The 21,734-nt window shown below is 41.9% G+C and overlaps 1 protein-coding gene across 1 annotated transcript; it reads left to right on the top strand.

Moving 5' to 3' along the window:
- The first annotated feature begins 319 nt into the window (after positions 1–319).
- fbxo33 (F-box protein 33) lies at positions 320–20,223 on the top strand. Its single transcript, XM_019881684.1, has 6 exons — positions 320–1,283; positions 5,608–5,718; positions 7,634–7,794; positions 8,670–8,875; positions 10,306–10,606; positions 13,121–20,223. The coding sequence occupies exons 1-6, from the start codon at positions 856–858 to the stop codon at positions 13,384–13,386; spliced, it is 1,473 nt and encodes a 490-aa protein (XP_019737243.1). The 5' UTR covers positions 320–855; the 3' UTR covers positions 13,387–20,223.
- Positions 20,224–21,734: the final 1,511 nt, after the last annotated feature.

Raw genomic sequence — 21,734 nt, 5'->3', positions numbered from 1 at the left:
TTCGTTTCCAGCTCCAGCCCTCCTGTGTGGAGTTTGCATGTTCTCCCCACCTGCGTGGGTTTTCTCCGCGTACTCCGGTTTCCCCCCACATTCCAAAAACATACGTGGCAGGTTCATGCAACACTCTAAATTGTTCCTAGGTGTGAGTGTGAGCGCGGATGGTTGTTGGTCTATGTGTGCCCTGCGATTTGCTGGCAACCAGTTGAGGGTGTCCCCCTCTGCTGCCCGAAGACAGCTGGGATAGGCTCCGACATGCCCCGCGACCCTTGTGAGGATAAACGGATCAGAATATGGATCGATGGATGGATGGCATAATACGTCTCCTTTAATTCGAGAAGCGTCTGCTGAGACAGTGATTTTGTCGCCGCCTGCCATCTTCCTTTGGAAGGGGCGATGAAGTGAAGGAGGTGTGTCTGAGAATGACTCAGCTCCAAAATAAAGATCACATGGTCAAAGATTTCCAAACGAGATACACTGCCCTCTCCCGGTATCAGTTGATATGGCAAAAATAAGAGCATACAGGGAGAAACCATTCATTCCGTGCGACTCAGACGTACACTCGCCGACTTGCAACAGTGCTATGAAAATACATTTAACACATCAACACGTTTAGAAAATAGCAGTTCAATCAGCTTCCCAGTTTATGCAGGCTGCAGTGTACGTCGTTGGTATTTTGTTCCCCTGTAGCTAAAGGAAGTGGTGCAGTCCGATACTATTGAAGGCAAAACTGGGAAGCGGTTTGTTTTCAGCTAGGATAGAACGTTGCTGATAGCTTGCATTGCGGAACCAAATTCTAGTGAGGCTGTGGCTGTTCAGTATCCGCTTGCTTTCCTTTAAACTGTGTCGTTACTTGCCATGGCTCTGTGCGGTGGTGTTGGAGCCATGGCTTTACCAAGCGAGCTAATCGTCCACATCTTCTCCTTTCTCTCCGACCGAGACAAGCTGCGGGCCTCGGCCGTTTGTTCGCGATGGAGGGAGTGTCTGTTCTATCCCACCCTGTGGACCGAACTCAAACTCCGGATAGGCGGCGGCGCAACCTCCGAGGATTCTTTGAGGTTAGAGTTCCTCATGCGGAAGTTCGGCGCTTTCGTGCGAGAACTGCAGCTGGAACTCGCTCCCGCAGAAATCAGGCCCAGTTCCCTCAACAACGAGCCGCCCTCCACGAGAGTGGACCGGCCCCCAAGTCCGGACAACGACCCGCAGCCGTCCAAGCGATGCAGAGACGCAATGGCAACCTACTTAGACCAGGCATTGTGTGTGCTCACCAACATCCGCAATAACAGGTGAACTTAACGCTTAATTTCTTATTAGATTGTGGGAAATTTGAGAATACATTTTGTCTTCGATACCCAGAACGCGTTGAACTATTTATATCGTCTTTATCAAGCAGCTGTGGCTGGATTAGCATAACATGGGTTACGTTAGCCCCGGAGTTATGTAATACAGTACTGGCGACTGTGGCAAGTCTTTAGAGCTGTTGAAACCAATCATTGAATCACATTTGCATCACTGTACTGTTGGAAGTTGTATACAGTATACAGTCCATGCTTTCCTGCTGACGTTTACCAAACATTGCTTAGTGTTCGTTTTATTGTGAGGCTTCAACTGTGGAACGTAGGTGTCCTCCGACTGGCAGATAGAATGCAGCCATACAGAAAGCTTTGAGGGCTTGACTTGCTGACATCAGCAATGTCGCATATTCAAAACATTCCATATACAATACAATGTATGTGGGCATATGTACTTAACTCTTTTGGTTTAGTAGTACAGAACAAGCCAGTTGCAGATCTCATCTACGTATGGGTGAGAATCAAGTGTAAATATTAAGAGGTTACCATACAAGCAGTTTTGTACAGCGGTGGAGGCCTAACTGTACGCTTTAAAACTTGCAGGTATTGTTTCAAAGGCTTTAAGCCTTAAGTAACAAAACAAGTTCACTTTGTTCCATGTTTAACTGCCCTAATGGAATTCATAGGCTTGAAACTGGTGCTTAAAATGGCCCCAATTATTTGTTGGGCCAAAATTTGGCACCAACTATGTCAGGTGGCACAAACTGTTGAGCGGTGAACTATGCTACAATTATGTCCCACCAGAATAGCGATTGCGAATGTTTCCAGATAGCTTGCGATCACCGACAATAATTAAAAAAGATACTGTATAAACGTTTGCTTATGATGTATGTCCCTGACTGTTACATACTAGATACAAGTATCATCAATGTTATGCTAAGTTGCCGAGCAGATGCTGACAGTGCATTATTATAATGATTATTATTATTATTATTATTATTCATAGCGCAAACGCTCTTGGGTAAATGGCAACGTAAGCATTGACGTCGGGACGCTTTACGATGACGTTGTTCATATTTGGCTCTTTGCTGGTGGAAAACCAAACACGTTCATCATAAGAAGTTGTTAAGCATCAACTAAGGACAGCACTGGCCCTGGTGCCGAACGAGCACCAAGTTTTTTTTTTTTTGGGGGGGGGGGGATGGGGAAGGGGTAACAGAGGCTTAGTGCACTTAGCATGCTACTGGATGGGGAAAGTAATGAGAGACAGGATCAGCCAGACAGAAATAGTTTTTTAGTCACTGTCAATATTTAAATCGAGAAATGTTTTCAAATTGTGTTTGCATTAAATATTATTGTGGGATGTCTCACTGGCAATTAATTCACTGCGTCTTACACTGCCTCAGGTCAATTCACTTACATCATGTGAGCAAAATGTTTTGCGGGCAGTGCTGGGATTTGTAACGCATGACAAAATTGGGATTTACAAGAAATATTAATTTTCTCAGCAACTAAGTAATTCAACATGAGCACTGGAAACACAATTTCATAACGGTATGCTCATGTTCCAGTGTTGCACACACATCCCCCTTGCTGCTAAATGTCATTAAAAAACTTAATTAATCTGAAATGTTGTGTCCCAGCAGAGGGTGGTCAGGGCACGGAGTATCAAATGACAGTTTAAAATTGATTAAATAAAAAAGATAATCTTTCCAGCGGTTGAAATCGCCCAAATCATATCTTTCTACGTTGACCCCTGTTCAAAGTTGATACAGGTATCTGAAGAAATTCCCTGACTCATAATGCACTGTGCAGCCCGGATGTCCGCAAGTGGTCTTCCGATGTAATCACAAAACAAGTACTCCGCAGTACTGCTTCCATAATGTCTTGTCACATGTATAGAAGTTAGATTGATTCACAGGGTTTCACCCCAAAAACTTGCTAAGCCTGGTGGAAGAGGAGCTTCATAGAAGATACCGTATTTTACGCATGATGAGCCGCACCTCAAAGCATTCAATTTTCTCAAAAGCCGAGTGCGCCCTATAAACCGACGCCTCCTATACAAGTCAGGCAAAATGATCTGACGCATTTGTAGGTTAAATAAAAGGCAAATAAAGTAAAGAAACAAAAAAGTGTTTTTATTTTGGAAAAGTACATATAATGCCATTCTGTTTCATTATGTTTTAAAAATTGAGTGGAGTTCTAGCGGTGCGAGATTGGCCAGTTGATTTTAGTTAGTGTTCCTATGGCATCAAGTAGGTGATTATTAGCAGGAACCAATTTTAATGTCACTAATTGACGTGCTACAGCTTCTTGTTGACTTTGAAACTTAGCTTGTAGCCGACGTGTGCACATTTTGAGCATGACGTCTCTGATCCACTGGTGAAAGGACACTTTGATTCTCTCCTCTTTCATCTTAAACTGCTTTAAACAACAAAGCGTGTGAGGGAAAAGTGATTAGGACTGCACGACTGTCCGTGTTTTATGTTATGTGTTGTGTTTATTATTTTACTTTGTTAACTGTTTTGTTAAGCGCTTTGTTACAGCTGCCACTGTTGTGAAAGCGCGGTATAAATCAGCATGTATTGTATTGTATGTGCATTCGCCAACACACGCTCAAACAGACAACTACTTTGTGAGCCCTGCTCAACCATTATGAAACGAAAATAATACCAAAAGCATAGTTAATTACTGACTAAATGAAGGAAGAAGGAGACAAGCAAGGCTAATAAGGATATTTAGCCCCTTGTCGATGTGAGCCCATCCACAAGGGGCTAAGGGGTTTGTGCACCTTATGGTGGAATCTATTGTCTTCATAACGTTTGTCTTTCATTTATTTTTATCAAGTCAAGTCAAGTACAACTTTATTGTCAAATGTGCTGTATGTGTACACAGATGAAATTTCCTCCCTCTTAAACAGACAACAGACAACAAGAGGAGCCGCTGTGGGTGCCTGCGCCGCCATCAAAAGAACACTTAACATAAAATGACAAAATAATAATGCCATTTGTATTTACAGTCAAACCTCGATTTTCATCCATAATCCGTTCCAGAAGGCTGTTCGACAACCGAATTGTTTGAAAGCCAAAACCACTCTCTTTTAAAAAAACAAAAAAAAAAAAAAAAAAGGTTATTGAACAGGTCTGCTCACAATGGAAAGCAACACGAGGAAGCGTCACTTCCTTGTCTACCCGAGGAAGCGTCACTTCCTCGTGTAAGGAAGGCGAGAGCAGTCAAATGGTGCATTTAAGTGCGCTCAGTTTGTTCGAGAACCGAATTTCGGTCGTAATCCGAAGCATAAAAAAAATCGAAATTTTTGGTCGAAAACCGATTTGGTAGAGAACAGAGACATTGGAAAACCGATGTTTGACTGTCTATGTTTCATGTCTGTGTTTGTGACTAGTTCTCGTGGCTTTATTTCAGCTGCAGTGGTTGTGAAGGTTCTACATAAATACAGTGTAGAGTTGTATTGTATTGTATTCCCTTTATTATAGCACCATCTTTTGGATGCATAGCGCAACCGCAGCCACTCCTGTAGCTTTTATTCTATGTGCCTTATAATGCATAGGGCCCTATATATGAAAACAGTTTTGGGGTTATTTGCATTTGTGTTGACCCACCGTTTAGTTGCTATTGGTGCTACAATCTTGGCATTAGATGCATTTTATTGTTTTCCTGACCTGATTATGACTTCACTGAAGTTCACCATGTTCTTGGCTGAGGCTCGGAGCTGGAGGGAGCTCATCAAAAACAGGATTGTTAACTTCTGTGCGTCTTGCAACCTCCTTTGCTCACTAACATTTTATTAGAAGTGTTACACTGAGACAACAGTTTTTGTTTTTTTTAATAGATTCTCGAGACTCAATGCCCATGATGACAAGCAAAAGTAACACTAAGTCGTCCTATTGAAACCTCTGACATTGTCGATTAATGTAGGTGATGATTAACAATGCAAAGGCACAAATGTGTTTGTGTGGGTGTGTCCATTTTTGTGGCTCTTTAAATATACAGTGCATATGGCACAGTGATTCTTGTATGCATGGTGTCTCACTGGTCATTGTTTCTGAGTGTTTGAGCACAAGATGTTACGGGCTTGAACCAACAGAGCGGCAAATAGCAGCACAGCTACTCAATGCTGTGCACGGTAGAAAACCACTCAGCAATTTTCAGGGTCGAGGTTTGTGTTGAGACTGCAAAATGGCAACCGAGATGATGACAGATGTTTACGCTTCATTTCAAAATCCTCAATTTCTGTTGTTGAAAGTTGACTTTCAGTCACTGAATGGTGTCTTTTCTGTTTACCAACATTTTCTCTCAGGAACCTGCAGAAGCTGCGTCTGTATGCCGACACACGTATTTTCCAATATGAGAGACTCTTGGACAACTCCAACCTATACCAGATTCACGAGGGCCACAAGAAAATCAACGAGTAAGTCCTTTGCATTTCAAAAAAAATAATTTCAGATACGACGCCGGCTTAATTTTATCCGACCTCAGAGACCAAATATGCCATTTCAAGAACTGTCAAAGGTCTATTCATTAGTTTTATCTCAGCGCCTTCCTCCGACAGAATTAATCTCAAAGGCTATTGCCGGGAAATGTCATGTGCAGGTAGAAAGCAGATAAACCCCTATTCAAATGCCAGGTTGTTGTGCAATAACAAGAGGAGACCAAGATAAATAATCTCAAAACTTTTCCCACCATTCATTTGGCCAGTAAGAAAAGGCATTTTTTAAAAACAGTTTTTGCAAGGGAAAATAAAAATAAACTAATGTTTTCTGGTCGCACAGGTGTACAACACCCTCTTATATCCAGTTGCATTTCTTGGTAACTAGTAATGAGTTACTTTTTTCCAGAGCAGTAATCAGATTAAAATGATTTATCTAAGTCATTGTGCGTTACTGCTTATCTACATCCCTCACCTGGGTGGGTCACAGGGGGACATGCCTGCCCACCAAGTTGTGTGTAAAAAATGTTCAATGTTTTTTTTTCATGTTTAGTTTTTCTAAAGGGTTTAAAAATGTTGAAAATGTATTTGTATTGTTTTTTGTTATTGATGGCATTCCAATTGGTATATTTATAGTATTTGGTTTAAAATACTACAAACAAAAAAATTGAAGTTGTTTAGCGGTCAGCTATTATTTCACTGATTGTTATTCTTTAACTTGTTTTTCACTTTTTTGCTGTGACATTGTTTCCTTTTGTCCCTTCTTTTGAAGTTATACAAAATAATTGACCTGTTTTGTCACCGCTGCTTGTTGCAAACAAAGATGTTACTGTAAAATATTTTACAAATATAACTTCAGTCCATGTGAGTCTTAACATCATATGAAACTACGGTATGCCAGTTGAGATGAGGTGATTTGTAGTCTCAAGTAAACAGTCGAGGATCGGCTTCAGAAAAGAACTATTTAGTTAAATTCCAAAATCAACACAAAAAAATACCATGAACATTGTTGTGTTCCAAATCCACCGGTTTTTATCCATCTCGGGTAGCTGCCATTATTTCCTGTACTCACACCTGCTGTTGACTGTAATTGATGTCACAGCGCTCACAGGCTCAGCTTGCGAACGTCACATGACCAAACAGAAAACAGGTGAGCTGTGACATTTGCAAGCGGAGTCATTCTGTTGGTACACCAAGTGCACAATTCTGAAAATGTTGCCAAACATTGATTAACTAAGGCTGCGTTCACACTGCAGGGCATGATGCCCAAATCACATTCAGATTTAATCTGATCTTTTTAACCACTCGGTCACATTACAAAAATTAATGCAACTTTTAATGTGCATTTCATGCCTCTGTGATGTGACACACATGCCCACAAAGCACAATATCGACTGATGCAGGCAAAGGAAAAAAAAAATGATGTCATGTGGCACAGTAAACCGTCTGAGTGGATGTCTTACTACGATCACCGCAAACGCCCATTTTATGCTTCATATTTCAGGTGGGATTAATTTCAAGTGAAAGTATACAAGTACCACTCTCGAGCTTTATTTGGCTTTTGATGACATAGGTCGGATGTGTGCGGGTAAGTGTCCATAGTGCAGACGCATTGGATCCATATCTAATTTATAACCACAAATGAAAGGGGCCCAGGCCGGATTATAAAAAATCTTGCATTGTCCTGTTCACATGGCATGTAAATATCAGGTACATATTGCACATGAGCAAAAAAAAAATTATAAAAATCAGAATTGACCTGCATTGTAAAACATAGCCTAACATTGTTTGTTTTTAGCTCCCCCATTATGCTGGAATTTATTCCAGCATCTTTTTGTATTAATGAGAAGCTATTTATAGGAGCGTTCTCCCTTTTTTTCCCCTCTTTTTGCTGCAGGATACAGCGGTTGTTCAGGGAGTTGTTGTCTCACAGCAGACAGCTTAGGTGGTTGTCGTGTAGCTTTATACTTGGTCTGGTGACTCCCTCCTCCTTAGCATGCCTATCGAATCCTTCCTCTGAGACCCTGCGGCACCTCAGTTTGGTGGACCACCTGCATGGTATGTATGCTTGTCACTCTGCCTTAGTGTACAGAAGATCCTGGACTCGTAGGCCTCATCTGCATTCGCACATTTGTTGACCATTAAACCACCAAATCAATTCAAATTGTATATTGTCCCAAAAATGTCCACGTCCAACTTGACCAGAATGCCACAGCGGTAAGTAGAGTGCACTTGTACAGCACTTTATCTACACCACATGTAGTCCAATGCGCTTTACCAAGCCTCATATGCACTTTTTTTGAAAACATACCAGAATGTATAGACAACATGTGGCTAACATGCAGCTGCGTCAACCTACCGAAAGGTTTTCCGTTTAAATAACTTCAAATAACCGACTTAACTGCCAGGATCCCTTGTCGTACACTGGCCAAAAGCATAACGCAGGGTTTTTTTTTCCACTTTTGGTCAGGTTTTACATCCATCCATGTTCTGTTGTACTAGCTAGCTAGTGCTAAGATAAGCTAACGTGATCTCCGGTCCAGTGTGCAAGTTTGCAAATTCCCTTCATGCTACCACAATGGGAGAAACCAACAGTGAACCAACGAGAAAGACATTGATACACTGCCCAGATGGGCTTTATTGAGTGATTTTTTTTTTAACAGTTTAATATAATGCTCATTCGCTGGCTAAACATTCCCATACGTCTACAAACACTTCCGGGTGTGGGGTCTTGAGAAGTGCGTGTCACACCCTTCCAAGCATTCCTGTGACACCAATGTGCTATGACTCATCTTCACTCAAATCCCGAAATTGTCATTCGCCATTCATTTTCAACAGCCATTTCGCATCTCAATTTCAGTCAACACCGACTGAAGCATCGTTATCATTAATGCCATGAGAAACTGTGACCACAACTTTTCCCCTCCCTGTAGGTCCGCTTATCTCACCATCGGAGGTGGACCGCCTGTCTTCTCTTCATTCTCTGGCTCTTGATTTCTCTGATCTGACTTCTGAGCTTTGTCGTCTGTTGGCATCGCCCCACCGCACTCCGCTGCATCGTCTCTCCCTGATGCTCAATGGCACCATGGAGGTCAAGCCTTTAGAAGGGACAGCCACAGATGATGATTGGAAGGCACTGGTAAAGCAAGAATCCATCCCAACCTCAGTGATAAGCAGTCTACAGTGGTGTTTGCTCCCTTTCTGATTTTTTTTCAGAGTTAGGGGGTGGTCATACTTACCATCTTATAATACTGCTGTATTTTCCACACTAAAAGGTGCACTGGATTATGCGGCGCACCTTCAATGAACGGCCTATTTTGTAATTTTTTTCCATATAATGGACGCACCGCATTATAAGATGCAATCTACAATGCATCTACTAGATGGAGCTACGCTCAAGGAAATGCCAACAGAACACTACACTAGACCCTGATTTATATGGCAACGATCAGATGTCAGTAAAACTTATTTAATAAAGCAGCGACACAGTTCACTTAACCAACAGCAAGTTATAACATTGACTCGTTAACGTCGAACTCTCTTGCCGCTGCTCTGTTTCCGTGTTCTGTGAAACCGATCGCCTTAAGTTTGAACTCTGCGTTGTAAGCATGTCTCTAGCAAGGAGCCATTTTGGGGTTGACATATTACCGTAATGACCATACACAAGGTGCATCGGATTTTAAGGCGCGCTGTGAGCTTTTAAGAAAATGGAAGGCTTTTAGGTGCGCCTTTTGGTGTGGAAAATACGGTACCATCATTAAACAAAAGTAGTCATTAGTCAAAGATGAGTGAACACAAAAAAAAAAACTTTTTACATGTTTTTTTTTTCCTATGTTTTTTTTTTCCATTAAGGTAGTGAGGAGGAATCCAAACATACATGGCCCTGTTTGGAAAAGTGATTGCCCCCTCTGAAAACTGTGGTTTATCATACCTGAGTTCAATTTCACTGCCACATCCACGTCGGTTTCTGCCACACCTGTTATCAATCATCATTTCACTTAAATAGGGCCTGCCTGACAAAGTGAAGTAGACCAAAAGGTCCTCAAATGTCCTCATGCCATGATCGAAAGAAACTTAGCAGATGACAAAGAATGTAACATATTTTCCGCACTATAAGACACTGTAAGTATAAGGTATGCCTTCAATGAATGGCCTCTTTTAAAACTGTTTTCATATACAGGTATAGGGCACACTGCATTATCAGGCGCAAAAAATACAAGCTACAATGGTGGCCGCCGTTGCTGTCTGCATCCATTAGATAGAACTTCACTAAAGGGAATACAATACAATACAGCTCTATATCGAATCTTTGCCGCGGTTCCATTATGCATCCACTATATTGAGCTACGCTAAAGGGAATCCAATACCGCTTTATATAATAACAGTCATTTGGAAATGTCATTTTGTGTTTACTTGTGTTTTCCGCAATTAACATTTCAAATTTTTCGACAATGGTCAACATCAGAAATCAGAAAGTGGGACAAAACCTTCTTCATCCCACTGTACTTTGTGAGAAATGTTGTTTGATAAAATTGGAGACATCACTCAAACATGCCTGTGGCCCTCCAGGTACGAGTGAGTGCCAACCTGCGAGTGTACATCATGGTCGTGGAGGTCAGCAGCTCAGAGCTCCTCAGAGTGCTCAAGCCAAGCCTTCCACTGGAGCGCATCCACCTGGACAGCAGTTACAACACACTCGTGACCGACGCCACCCTGGAACTCATCGCTCAGCAATACAACAAAACACTGACGCACTTACTTTTACTGAGTGGTGACCCTGACTACCCGGACCTCAGTGTCAATCGCAATGAAGATCCATTGGTCCTCTTGGCTTGGAGGTGTACTCAACTGGCTGTGCTTATCATTCACGGTGAGTTCAATGATCATCTGCTTCTTACAGCAACATATCCATTGGAACCTGTAAAATTGAACACAGGCTCTTCCCGAATGCTGGTTGTTGTGGGATTTGTTCGGATTTCCAGGCCAGGAAATGTATTGCCGGATGGAACTTCTAGTAAATACAAGCAAGCGATGTGCGATAAAGTAGTTTAGCATTTGTTTGGGCACAAAATTAGGGCGAACAATCATGCAAAAAAAACCTCCCAAAACCCCTAAAAAAAAAATTCAACTAGTGTTTTTTTCTCAACCCACTGCTTTTCTTCTCTCTTGAAATACAGTCTTGCTCCTCTTCCTGTCTTCCCTTATTCCCCGACTCACACATCCAGTCAAAAATCGCTGTCGCCTTCACAGCCCCACGGTCAGAAATAAAAGCTCTCTGGTAACAAGCCACCTAGCACAACTGTAGAGTTACTAAAGTAGTCCTGTCAGGTCTGTTTTATGGGTGGTATCAAGAAGTCTTGTGTATGTATAGTACTCCTTTTACGTAGTATCCCCTAAGTCTACAGACTGAGACACCATATACTGTAACTGAAATGCCTTGTGTTACAGCTCATGCAATTCAACTTCATGTATTGTTAGAGGAATCTATGGGCGAAATTGTATCATGTTTAAAGTTTCATTTGATCTGTGCACGTTGAAGCGTCTGGGTGCGTAATTCGCACCCCCAAATTCCTGTTCAGAAGGTGCCGGCCATTTGGGCGGAGGGCTGTTGCAGCCCACACCACAATTAACACATCAAGGCGGGTGGGCGATCAGAGGAGAGAGGGCCAGATCCGGTCACAAAGGGGGAACGAGTAATTTGGGAACAGCGGTTGAACAACAAAAGACGATTTGAGGACATCCGTCGCGCCCAGGCGACATTTGTCGTCCGCAAAGTCTGCGATATGTTGATACAGTGTAGGCCAGACCGAAAGGCGCCAAAGTGCCGCTGGTTCAAAGCGCACACCCAGGTAACCAATCACCACCGAGGGGCCGGACCAGGGGTGCGGTATGCAAATATCGGGGGCAGTGTTATTCTTGTATTTTGCATATGTCACAATAAAGGTTCGAACTCGAGGAGGGGGGGCTCTGAGCGTGATCACGGAGCAACTAAACCGTCGTTCGCTCTCAGAGATCCGCTTCCGTCGATATTGAAGACAATTTTCCTGTGTGCCGAGTCGTTTCTTTAACCTTGTCCGAGAAAATCTCTGACATGTATAGAGCACTTTATTCAGGCACAGCGCTCGGCATATGGCGATCACGCACTGCGTGTAGGGCACCAACAGCCTGAGGGAGGCGCCAAAGAAATCAAGCTTGTAAAAAAAAAAAAAAAATCATAATACCGTATTGGCCCGAATATTAAGACAGCCCTGATTATAAGACGACCCCCTTTTTTTCAAGACTCAAGTTTGAAAAAAGACTTTTTGAACACCAAATTAATTTTTATACAGAAAATAATTACAGTACATCTGAAACAAATGATTATAACAATATATTTGAGAGAAAAAAACATCTTGAAGTTTACACCATAACTTCTCCTCAGCTGCCGGTTAACCTGGCCGATCTTCGACCCACTTTTCTCCAGATTGTAGCTACGTTTCTCTATTTTCTGTTATCTCTTCTATTATTTTCTTCTCTTTTCTTTCTTACCGCTATTTTTTAATGTTCTTCTTTGTGCTTCCGCTATTTTTATTTTTTGGGCACCACAAAGCATTGAATTTATGCTTCGGGCACCAGAATGGCTGGCTGACTTTATTTGAAAAGCTGCAGCTGTACACCATGAAGGTCAAACACAAAACTTAACTGCAGTGAAATGTGTGATGAATGTTTGAAAAACATGCACTTGGATGTTAAAATAACCATGACAAGTTGTGACTTTCATGAAGTTTTGACTGAAAGAAGTAATGTCAGTGCATCCCCATGCAATAAGGTGAATGCACCTCATGTATTTTGCTAACTAATTGGGTATTTATGAAAAGTAAAACGTCAAAACAATGTTGAAGTGAACTGTGGTGAGGTATGTTGAGGTGTCGTGCAAATTATGCAAGCCTTTCAGAAGGACGTGCATGGCAAGTGTTTGACAAGTCACATTTTGGCTTTGTTGGTCTTTATCATTGAGTCCCAAAATCTTTTTTGTACATTAGAGGGACAACTGGAATCTGATTTGTTGTGCAAATACCTCGGCGTGAATGCACCACAAAATATACATTTTGGGTAAGAAAAATCAGATGGTCGTGACGGACAAACCTAAAGGGAAATACCGGTACTAACTCATTTCATAATTTTAGAGTCTTTTGTTTGATTGTTTGTGTTTTACAAAACGTTATCCTGTGCGCACAAAATATTTTGGCTGGGTTGTTTTTTTTTTTCGCAAGGAAAAACTATGAGGTGTGATGAGGCAATTCCGGTTTCTGATAGCATAAGTCGAAGAAATAATGATGTGTTTAAAGTATTTTCGATACGTATGCATACTTTGTCCAACATGTCTCCCCGTGTCTCATTGCAGGCTACACCGTGTGGTCTCATAACTTGGTGGCAATCGCTCGGCTGCGGGGATCCAGTCTTCGTGTCCTGACTGTGACTGACGAGTGCATCGACTGTGATCTGGACCAGCCGGTCTATCTGGAGGGCGATCCGATTGAGAACATGCTCAAAGAGGTCTCGCTGGGTCTTGGCCGAGCGTGGCACCCATGTTTGGATTACAGCGTTGTTTTGATCGAGCCCACCCAGCACTTCCATCAAGAGCTGCATGCCTTCAGCATGGGCATTTAGGCAAAGGATAGCCAGTCCTGAAAAACCACAGCCTGAGCTCGACCAAGGCCAGGCCAGACTAACCAAGTGCACATCAGCGCTCTCCACGCTCCGCCAATCTAATCTCGATTTGAACCAAGGAAAACCGGATAATTCCCAGGACAAATCATGCCGTTCGCTCGACATTTGGCAGATAACATACAAAGCAAATCGTCATTTCCACACAGATTTCTGGTACCTGTACAAATTCTTGGGTCTTCAATTTCAAACTAAGGAATGGGTCATTGCTTTCCTGTCCTATAGGGCCCATTCTGGCCTGGTCTTGCTCAACGGCACGAAACGTTTTGCCAAAACCCGGCTCATGTCATACACCCCAGAGCCACTGGATGTTGTTACATTTTAAAATACCTTCTTTCTCCTGCTCCCAGGTAGAACAGGACGGGGGAGGATGCTTGATGAATATGTCTCAGAAAATTAGTGGGAAAATACTTTGTGTATGTGTGCTCAGATCCAAGTGAAATAGCTTTAGTTTTTCAAGTTTTTATTCCGATTCGATTTTTTTTTTTTACCTTGTCGTTTTGTCTGTTATCTGCTCTGACGAAAGTTGTTCATGTACTGATCAGTTCCTGGGTAACAGCCTTTTACTACGTGGAATAACTATAGCAGCAAAAAAAAATAATTATAACACAAATTAAATGACTGTTGAATAGTTCTCAGCATAGTCTTGTCCGTGCCACGCCTCCTCAGGTGATTGGCCAGATCGCAAGAGTTGCTTTTCACGTGGAAATTGGTCAACTTTAAAGGTGGTGTCATGGAAATCCTTGGTACGCGTTTGCCTGCAGCACACTTTCCACCCTAGCGACATTTATTTCAAAACTTCCCCAGTCGTTAAAACGAGGGAGTCTTGTCTTCCAGTAGGTGCTCATGGCAAAGATCAGCGTCTGAGAGAGCATACCCACTGTTTAATTATTATTTATTATTTTTTTAAATTCGTGATCAGCAGGCAGTTATTCACTTTTCTTACTAATTTACTTGGCTATGTCTCGTTGAGTTCAAGACCTTTATCCCCATGTGGGTATTTGTACGTGCTACTATGGGAGCAACGGAAAGGCTCCATAACAGCAAGCACGCAATAAATGAATAGCAAAGCGCAAAATGTTGCGTGAAAACGATTGTTCCTTCCCCACATCAGCGATTGAGGACTATGTTGCTCTCTGACAAGATTTGTCTGAAGTCAAAGCTTTACAAAGATGGCAAAATAGCATCGCTAGCTTGTACAGTGCGGGTGCAGCTTTGTCTGTGGGAACCTGGCATTTTTGTGACACTTTATGATTAAGAACAGCGTCAAAAGAAATTAATGATGCCCTGAGTGCGATTAGGTGCGTCTGTTGGACAATCAGACGATTGTTTTGTGCGACAGAGTTCAGAGAGGTTGTCACAATAGCTCATTTTGCGGTACAACTCTGAGATGATTGAGAGAAAAAAACAGTTGAGCATTGTAGAATGAACTCTTGTATGAGGAAAAGAAAAAAAAGGCACAATGTAGTTTGGAGTGCGATGGCTCATGACTGTGTTGGCAAGTTTTGTGTTAGTCTCAGGTAAAGCTTTTAACAACCCTTTGGCTGGGACGCAGGTGTGGATTATGTCGATAAGGGTGTGTGGAAACAATCACAGTTCTCGGAGATGCTCTTTTTACTTTGAAGATCCTCTTGAGTCACAGTTGCCTTGGAGATCATCCCCGTTTGCCGGAAGCGGTTATTTATTGCGCCGATTATTTCTTTTTGACGTCCAACGGGCACTCCGTTTTCGGTAGATTTGTTAGCGAACCTAAGCATACATTTGTTTTCAACGCATTGGGTTCATAAAGGCAGAGGATTCTGTCACCAGTAGATGGAAGTAACAGCTACCGTGGAGTGTTTGGGAATCCATGCTGTGAGTAGATGGCCTACTCCTGTCAGAACTGAATGTAGTCCTGTTTTGGGGCAATGCGGATCATGTGCGCGATCTGGCATTCCACACTGAATTATGTCCGTTTTGTCCACAGGCAAATCCAAGAAACGTATATGTTGTACTAGCTGGGTTTTCCAGGCCCAGAATGGTTTCCTTCTGTTGGTCAGGTCAGTCCTGTACGGCACCGGTGTTTACGTGAAGGCTTTTTTCTTACCGCATGACCTCTTGGTTGCAGGTTATTTCACTGATCTGTCGATGGGCAGAGAGTTTCCTTCCCCAGATGGCTTTAGCGCCTTGATTGGTGTACCCGTCATGGCTCACATTGCCAAATATGAAGATCCATATCAAGATCTGTTGTGTATATGTGGTAAAGTTGTCTGCATTCAGCGCATGGGCAGATGTGCTGTCGCATGTTTGGGGAATGACTGAGATACTGGCTGTCAATAATTTGTCGGATGACAATGGGACCATGATGGTTTAGCCACGATAATCTCGTTCTTGGTCCGTATCTCAGGATTGTTGCACTTTGGGTATCAAGAGGGTTTTTTTTTTCTTTTTTGGCTTCTGGATAGAGAAGCTTGTGAATACTGAAGAGAGCCGAGCACGAGCAGCAAAACACCTGTTGACCGGAAAATGAATGGATGAGTATTTGTATTTGGCAGTTTGGTGTTCTTACAGGGTGTACTAGGGATGGGGAATTCAAAGCAATGTATACATTTATAAACTAGGTCTTTATTTCACACAGCAATCTCAATTTTAAGAAGGCCTAATTTCAAAAACAAATGTGTTTTATGAATTCCAACATTTACACTTTGACCTGCCCTGGGATTTTGTATTTCCTCTATCTACTAAAGTCACTGCTTTCTTTGCAGAGTCATTGCCAAGAATAGAGCTACTGCAAACTAGTCATTGGGGTAGGGTTTTTGATTGGATAACTTCATTATCGCATCGGACTTACCGGTATATTCAGTTTTTTTTTTTTTTTTTTTAATAGCTGAGACAGTTTTGAAAAAGAATTGATTGAATTTAGAAAAAAAAAACTCCAACAAAACAAGTTATTTCTGTCGCTAATAATGTGTTTGTCACATAGAAGTATTCTAAGATAGACAACAATACCGCAGAGGAAGATGTAGTTCCAAATAGCTGTCTCATTGAAAGCTAAAAGCTTCTTTTTTCTTCTTCTTCTTCTTTTTTTCCACTTGCAACTCTCCTTTTCTCGCTCATGTGATTTGCCCAGTAGAAACGGAGTAAAGTGTGTGTGCGCGTCCCCGTATAATAGTATATGTTTTGTGCTTGTGTGTACAGTGTGTCGTTAGCTTGCTCATGCTCAGTAAACCTCGCATGTCATGCAGCAGGATGCCGGAAGAGTAGCAAGTAGCTCTCAGGGTACAATCTGTTATCTACGAGGAGGGATAAAAACAATCGCTCAGGCCTCTAGTTTGCTCATGAAACTAGTAGAGTAGTCACAACTGTGATGTTAATGCTGCCAAAGACCATAATGGAGCAAAACGTGTCAATGACATTTGAAGTGCCCGAAACGTCACATACACTGGCAGCAAGCTGGTCCAGTAGTTTTGCTTTTAAAGTTCACATTCTATTTTCTATTTATTTTTTGGTCATTTCTGCCACGTCATTGTTGTGTTTCTTGCCCGCAAGCTTTTCCCTGTGAGAAATACTAGAAGTTACTGCACTAGTTAGTGTGTCTCAAGCATGTTTGGAGCTTTTATTGTTGGAGGGAAAATGAAGAAAGCAGGCGGAGCACATGTGAGGGGAAAAAAAAATCCTCCCAATGTTGTTGGCTACTGTTTTAATTTGTTTTAACATGACGAATACTAGTGGGATTTCATGAGTTCTATTTTTAGTTACTGTTTTTTTTTGGGGGGGGGGGGATCCAGCATGTATTTACTTCATAATAATAAGTAGTATCATTGCTCAGCTTGAACAGACATGCATTTCTTTTCGAGCCTCACATTATGACTTCTATTTTGTTTCCATCATATTTTTATTCAACTCTTAAGTGCAACGAGTGAATGTAAAGGCAAGGAGAACAACGTGGGTGACAAAACACTTTGTCCAGGAAGTACATTTGGGACAAAGTGTAGCATCTCAGTGAGGGGAAAACCCTGCACTGTGGTGAAGTGAGCCAGTATGAGATTAAATGCAACTATTCCAAGCAGTGACATTCCTTCACCAGGCTGGAACTGGAAGTTTTCTGGCCTCTCGGCCGCGGCGTGCGTGATTTGAAATGTATTCGATCAAGCCTGTCGTCACCTTTGTCGAAAGTGTTGAGGAGTCTGAGCTGAAAAGCAATTTGCTGCTAGGAATGTGAGGAACATACCATTCCAACATAGGTGACTCTCAGGACATCTCACTGACATAGAAGCTGACGCCAAGATTTCGAGCCTGCACGCAAATTAATGTGATAGAGATCCAACTAGGTAAACTATATAAATATATATTTTTACATGTATACATATGTTCACCGAAGCGGGTATGTTTACAAAGATGATGATGCAGCTTATTCAGATTAACCTGCTATAAAAAAGCCCAATGTGGTTTTGTTGTGTTTTGGTGCCAGTCTTGCTGGTGTCACCCACAAGAGCAAAACACCAGCAGCAAAACAAAACAGCCAAGATTCGAACAGCCAAACCTTCCGTCACCGGGCCACCAGCTCGAACAACGGAGCTGAAGCAACCCAGCAAGACCAACGTGCTGTTGTTACCCTGCTGGTAGCTGGCGCTTCTTGGCACTTTTGTTTTGCTTTTGTTGCTGGTGACATCGGCAAGACCAGCACGAAAATGTAACAAAACCATGCTGGTCTTGTTGGACATTTTAGTGGGGCTGTCAAAAACCAGAGAAGCAGCTGGACTGAGCAGGGTGAAGCTGCGATGCCTAGAGACACATATGAGAAGGCCAAGTGATGAAAAGAATGCATGACTTGCTGGCCATTTCAGGATACTTTGCGTCCGGAACACAAACCCTCAAATTTGAGAAAGCAGTCTACGAAAACTGCTGAAAGTCATCATCCAAGCTTTTATCCACCCAACTTTGAGGAAGCTGGTTTTCATATTTCGTCCAGCTATTGATTCCTTGCACACACACAGTCACCCTGTGTTTCAATCAGTGTCACCCAGTTCACTCAATTTTGTCGGTTCTGTGCTTTATATAAATAGAAAAGTCATAGCGAGATAATGCGGCTTGTTGGGGGATTCTGTTTTAGACAGCTTGCCTCAACAGCTGTTATGAAACTTGCTATCAAAACTGTAAAAAAAAAAAAAAATCACATCTGGGTTTGTGTTACCAGGACCGCACATATCGCGGGTTTGATTAAATGGGTCAATTCCAACACTTTCAGGCTCAACCCGTGGTCATGGGGAGGGGTGTTTTGTTTGTGTGTTACTGTAGTACCAAAGCAACAGACTGCATCAGTCCAATAACCACCGGAGGCCGAAGTCAGTTTCCTTCCACTTTGGATCATCATCACTCCAGCGCAATGACAGTTCCTATCGTTACCTCTCAGGATGTTCTCAACATGTCGGAAACTGGTCTTACTGAAGTCCCACATTCTTCTGAATGCGTTGATGACAATAGGCAGTGTTTCCTCTCACAGTTTAAGCCGTCAGATACTTCCTATGTTTTTCCTTCAGCTGTAAACAACTACCATTAAATGCATGACTCGAAATGGGCTGGACTCTGGATGGCTGGATTCTCGCTAATACTTTTTTTTTTTTTTGTTACACACTGGATGTTCATCGCACTGGTTATGGGTCAGTCTAGATTTCGACACAGCCACACGAAGAGCCTTAGAAGACATCGCAGGTTCTCATGTTCAGCAGTTAACTCTCCTAAAAGTTTTCCAACCTCTGCTTGTTTTTGCTCCATCTTGTGAGTGTCTGTGGTGACGCACCTCGCTCTCGAGAAAACATAAGCGGGTAACAAGTTGTCGATGACAAAACCGGTCATAGTGGTGGTCATCACCAAAATGACAAATGTAGCTCTTGGCTGTCCCATGAGATGAGAAATGGTCAGTCTCGGCAAACCGTCTTGAATGCAATCTTAATGACTGCGGCGCTGATGTTTCGAGATGTTCTTGTCAAGTCTGAAGAGCCAAAGCTGCTATTGAAACAGACAGACGCCCAGGCCTCACAACTATGCAAGAGGAATGCATGTAATCCACACTTTTTTTTTCTCAGTTCCTCGCAGTCACACAGAAACGAGGACAGAAAATGATAAGGACTTGCAATGTCACTCGGCCTTATGATGATTTCAGAAATCGTATTGTTTCCTTTATAAGATCTTAAGATTCTGGTAAGCCAGCCCAGCGGAAGCAGCGGTGACGGCAGGCTCACTCTTGGTCTCTGTGAGACTGGCTCGATGGCCCCAGTTTTATCGTGGTACGAATGTTGTGCATTTGTTGAAAATCAGGACAGTTTGCAATAACAGCAGTAACTACAGCAGTGCTGATAGAAAACCACAGAGGGATGGATGGAGATATATATACACATGCGCACACGCATACATACTATTGCATGAATACATGTCTAGGTAATGAATATGAAATCATCCAGACTTTGTACATCAGCAGTTGTTTGGGTGTGTGTTTTGCAAAAATGGTCTGAAAATTACTGTTGAGTATTCTGACAGTCACATTTCTGTGCGTTTGTTTTACGGTTTGGACTTAACCGTGGCTTTGAACATTTACGTCAGCAATGGGGATGTAATGATACCGAAACGTCACAATACAGCAATTATCACAATATTGCGGCCATGATTTTAAAAAAGGAAAGAAAAAAAAAAGCTCACAACAACGGTATAAAAGATCATCTTATCAAAAAAAAAAAAAGCTTATGGTATTGGGGAAAAGAAGCACAATATTGTGTTTTTGTTCATGACAGCAGTGATTAAAAAGGTTAATAAGGTTAGCCAGTCATTTTATTATCATGAGTCTACAGAGTTCACAATGCTTTGTCTCAAGCAGGTGAAAAGTTTTTGATTTTTTTTTTTTTTTATGTGCTGCTTTCAATGTGGCAGATTTGTAACATGACAACGGTGATATGCCCTTATCGTTACATCCCTAGTTAGCAAGTGATCAATGTTGGCCCAAACCACAGCGGGGCAAGATTCCCCCTTAAATTATTATGTTAAATTACTTCACAAAATGATTTTCATTTCATTTTTCGTTTTTGAAGCATAATACAAAAACTCGATTTACCAACAGCTAAAACAAGGACAAATATATAGCACATTTTTAAAAAAGTCAAAATCTTCTGCTTCGTATTTCTTTAGAAAACTACTGTTAAGAGACTGTCAAATCATTTCAAACTTGTGATTAAAATCATTTTGGCTCAGACTGCCAAGTATTCCTTATGTGGCCTGTCCATAATTGAGCTCTGCAATTATAAGGTCTTACGTTGCTCAATGAAACTGGTAGTGCTCCACAGTGTTTGTGTGTTGGCGGTGGAGTGTTCATACAAGCCCAGCCACATGAAACATCTCATCAATCAGTAAGCATTAGGGGTGAAATTGCTTGAACGTTTTGAAATTTGTGTTGAATGAATGCTGCTTATTTTAGTCAGTGAATAAAAGCATTGAAATGTAATTTGCTTCCATTGTCTATTTCTTGTTCTACAGTTAATATCACATGACTACAGAATCATCTCAATTAATGGTGTGTAAGCTTATGTTAAATTATTATTTTCATTTTATATTTGAGCATTATATTCTTTGATGTTATAGTTACCTAAATTCTATTCTGTTTAATAATTGTTGAAACAGTCTTATGTTGCTTGCGTCTGATTGGCTAAAGAGAAGCAGGAAGTGTTTTCGTAACTGAAAGGGGGTGTGTTCTCGTTCATCCGTTCGGAAGGGCAGACGTTTTTTCCCCCTTTTAATAAACTGCATTAAAGGATTCCATCTCTCCTTTTGTCATTCGTAAAGTAGAGCTATCAACTAAAAACAACGAACCCCTCAACATACAGGTGTGAAAAAAAGCATTTTTAAACCAAAGGCTGAGTTTAGAAGGTAAACCAATGTTTGTTTGGGTTTTTTTTATGTGTTAAAATAGGTTTCAGTTGGCGAAAAACCTGCCACGATGGAGCCCAAAAAGAAGGAAGGCAAGTGCCCACGGAATTGAAGAACAAAATATTTACTATTTTCGTGATCGTCTTGGTGCGGCCCGGTAGTCGGAGTGGTTAGCACGTTGACTTCACAGTTCAGAGATGCCTGGTTCAATTCCGGGTTCAATGGAGTTTGCATGTTCTCTCCGTGCTTGCGTGTGTTTTGTCCGGTTTCCTCCCACATTCCAAAAACATGCATGGCAAAATTGTCCCTAGGTGGTGTGGGCGCGAATGGTTGTTCGTTTCTGTGTGCCCTGCGATTGGCTGGCAACCGATTCAGGGTGTCCCCAGCCTACTACCCGA

The sequence above is a fragment of the Hippocampus comes genome, unplaced genomic scaffold (genome assembly GCF_001891065.2).
Source record: "Hippocampus comes isolate QL1 unplaced genomic scaffold, H_comes_QL1_v1.1 scaffold356, whole genome shotgun sequence".
Taxonomy (NCBI): Eukaryota; Metazoa; Chordata; class Actinopteri; order Syngnathiformes; family Syngnathidae; genus Hippocampus; species Hippocampus comes.
The sequence above is the reverse complement of the archived record's forward strand: the minus strand, read 5'-3'. Positions and strand labels throughout refer to the sequence as shown.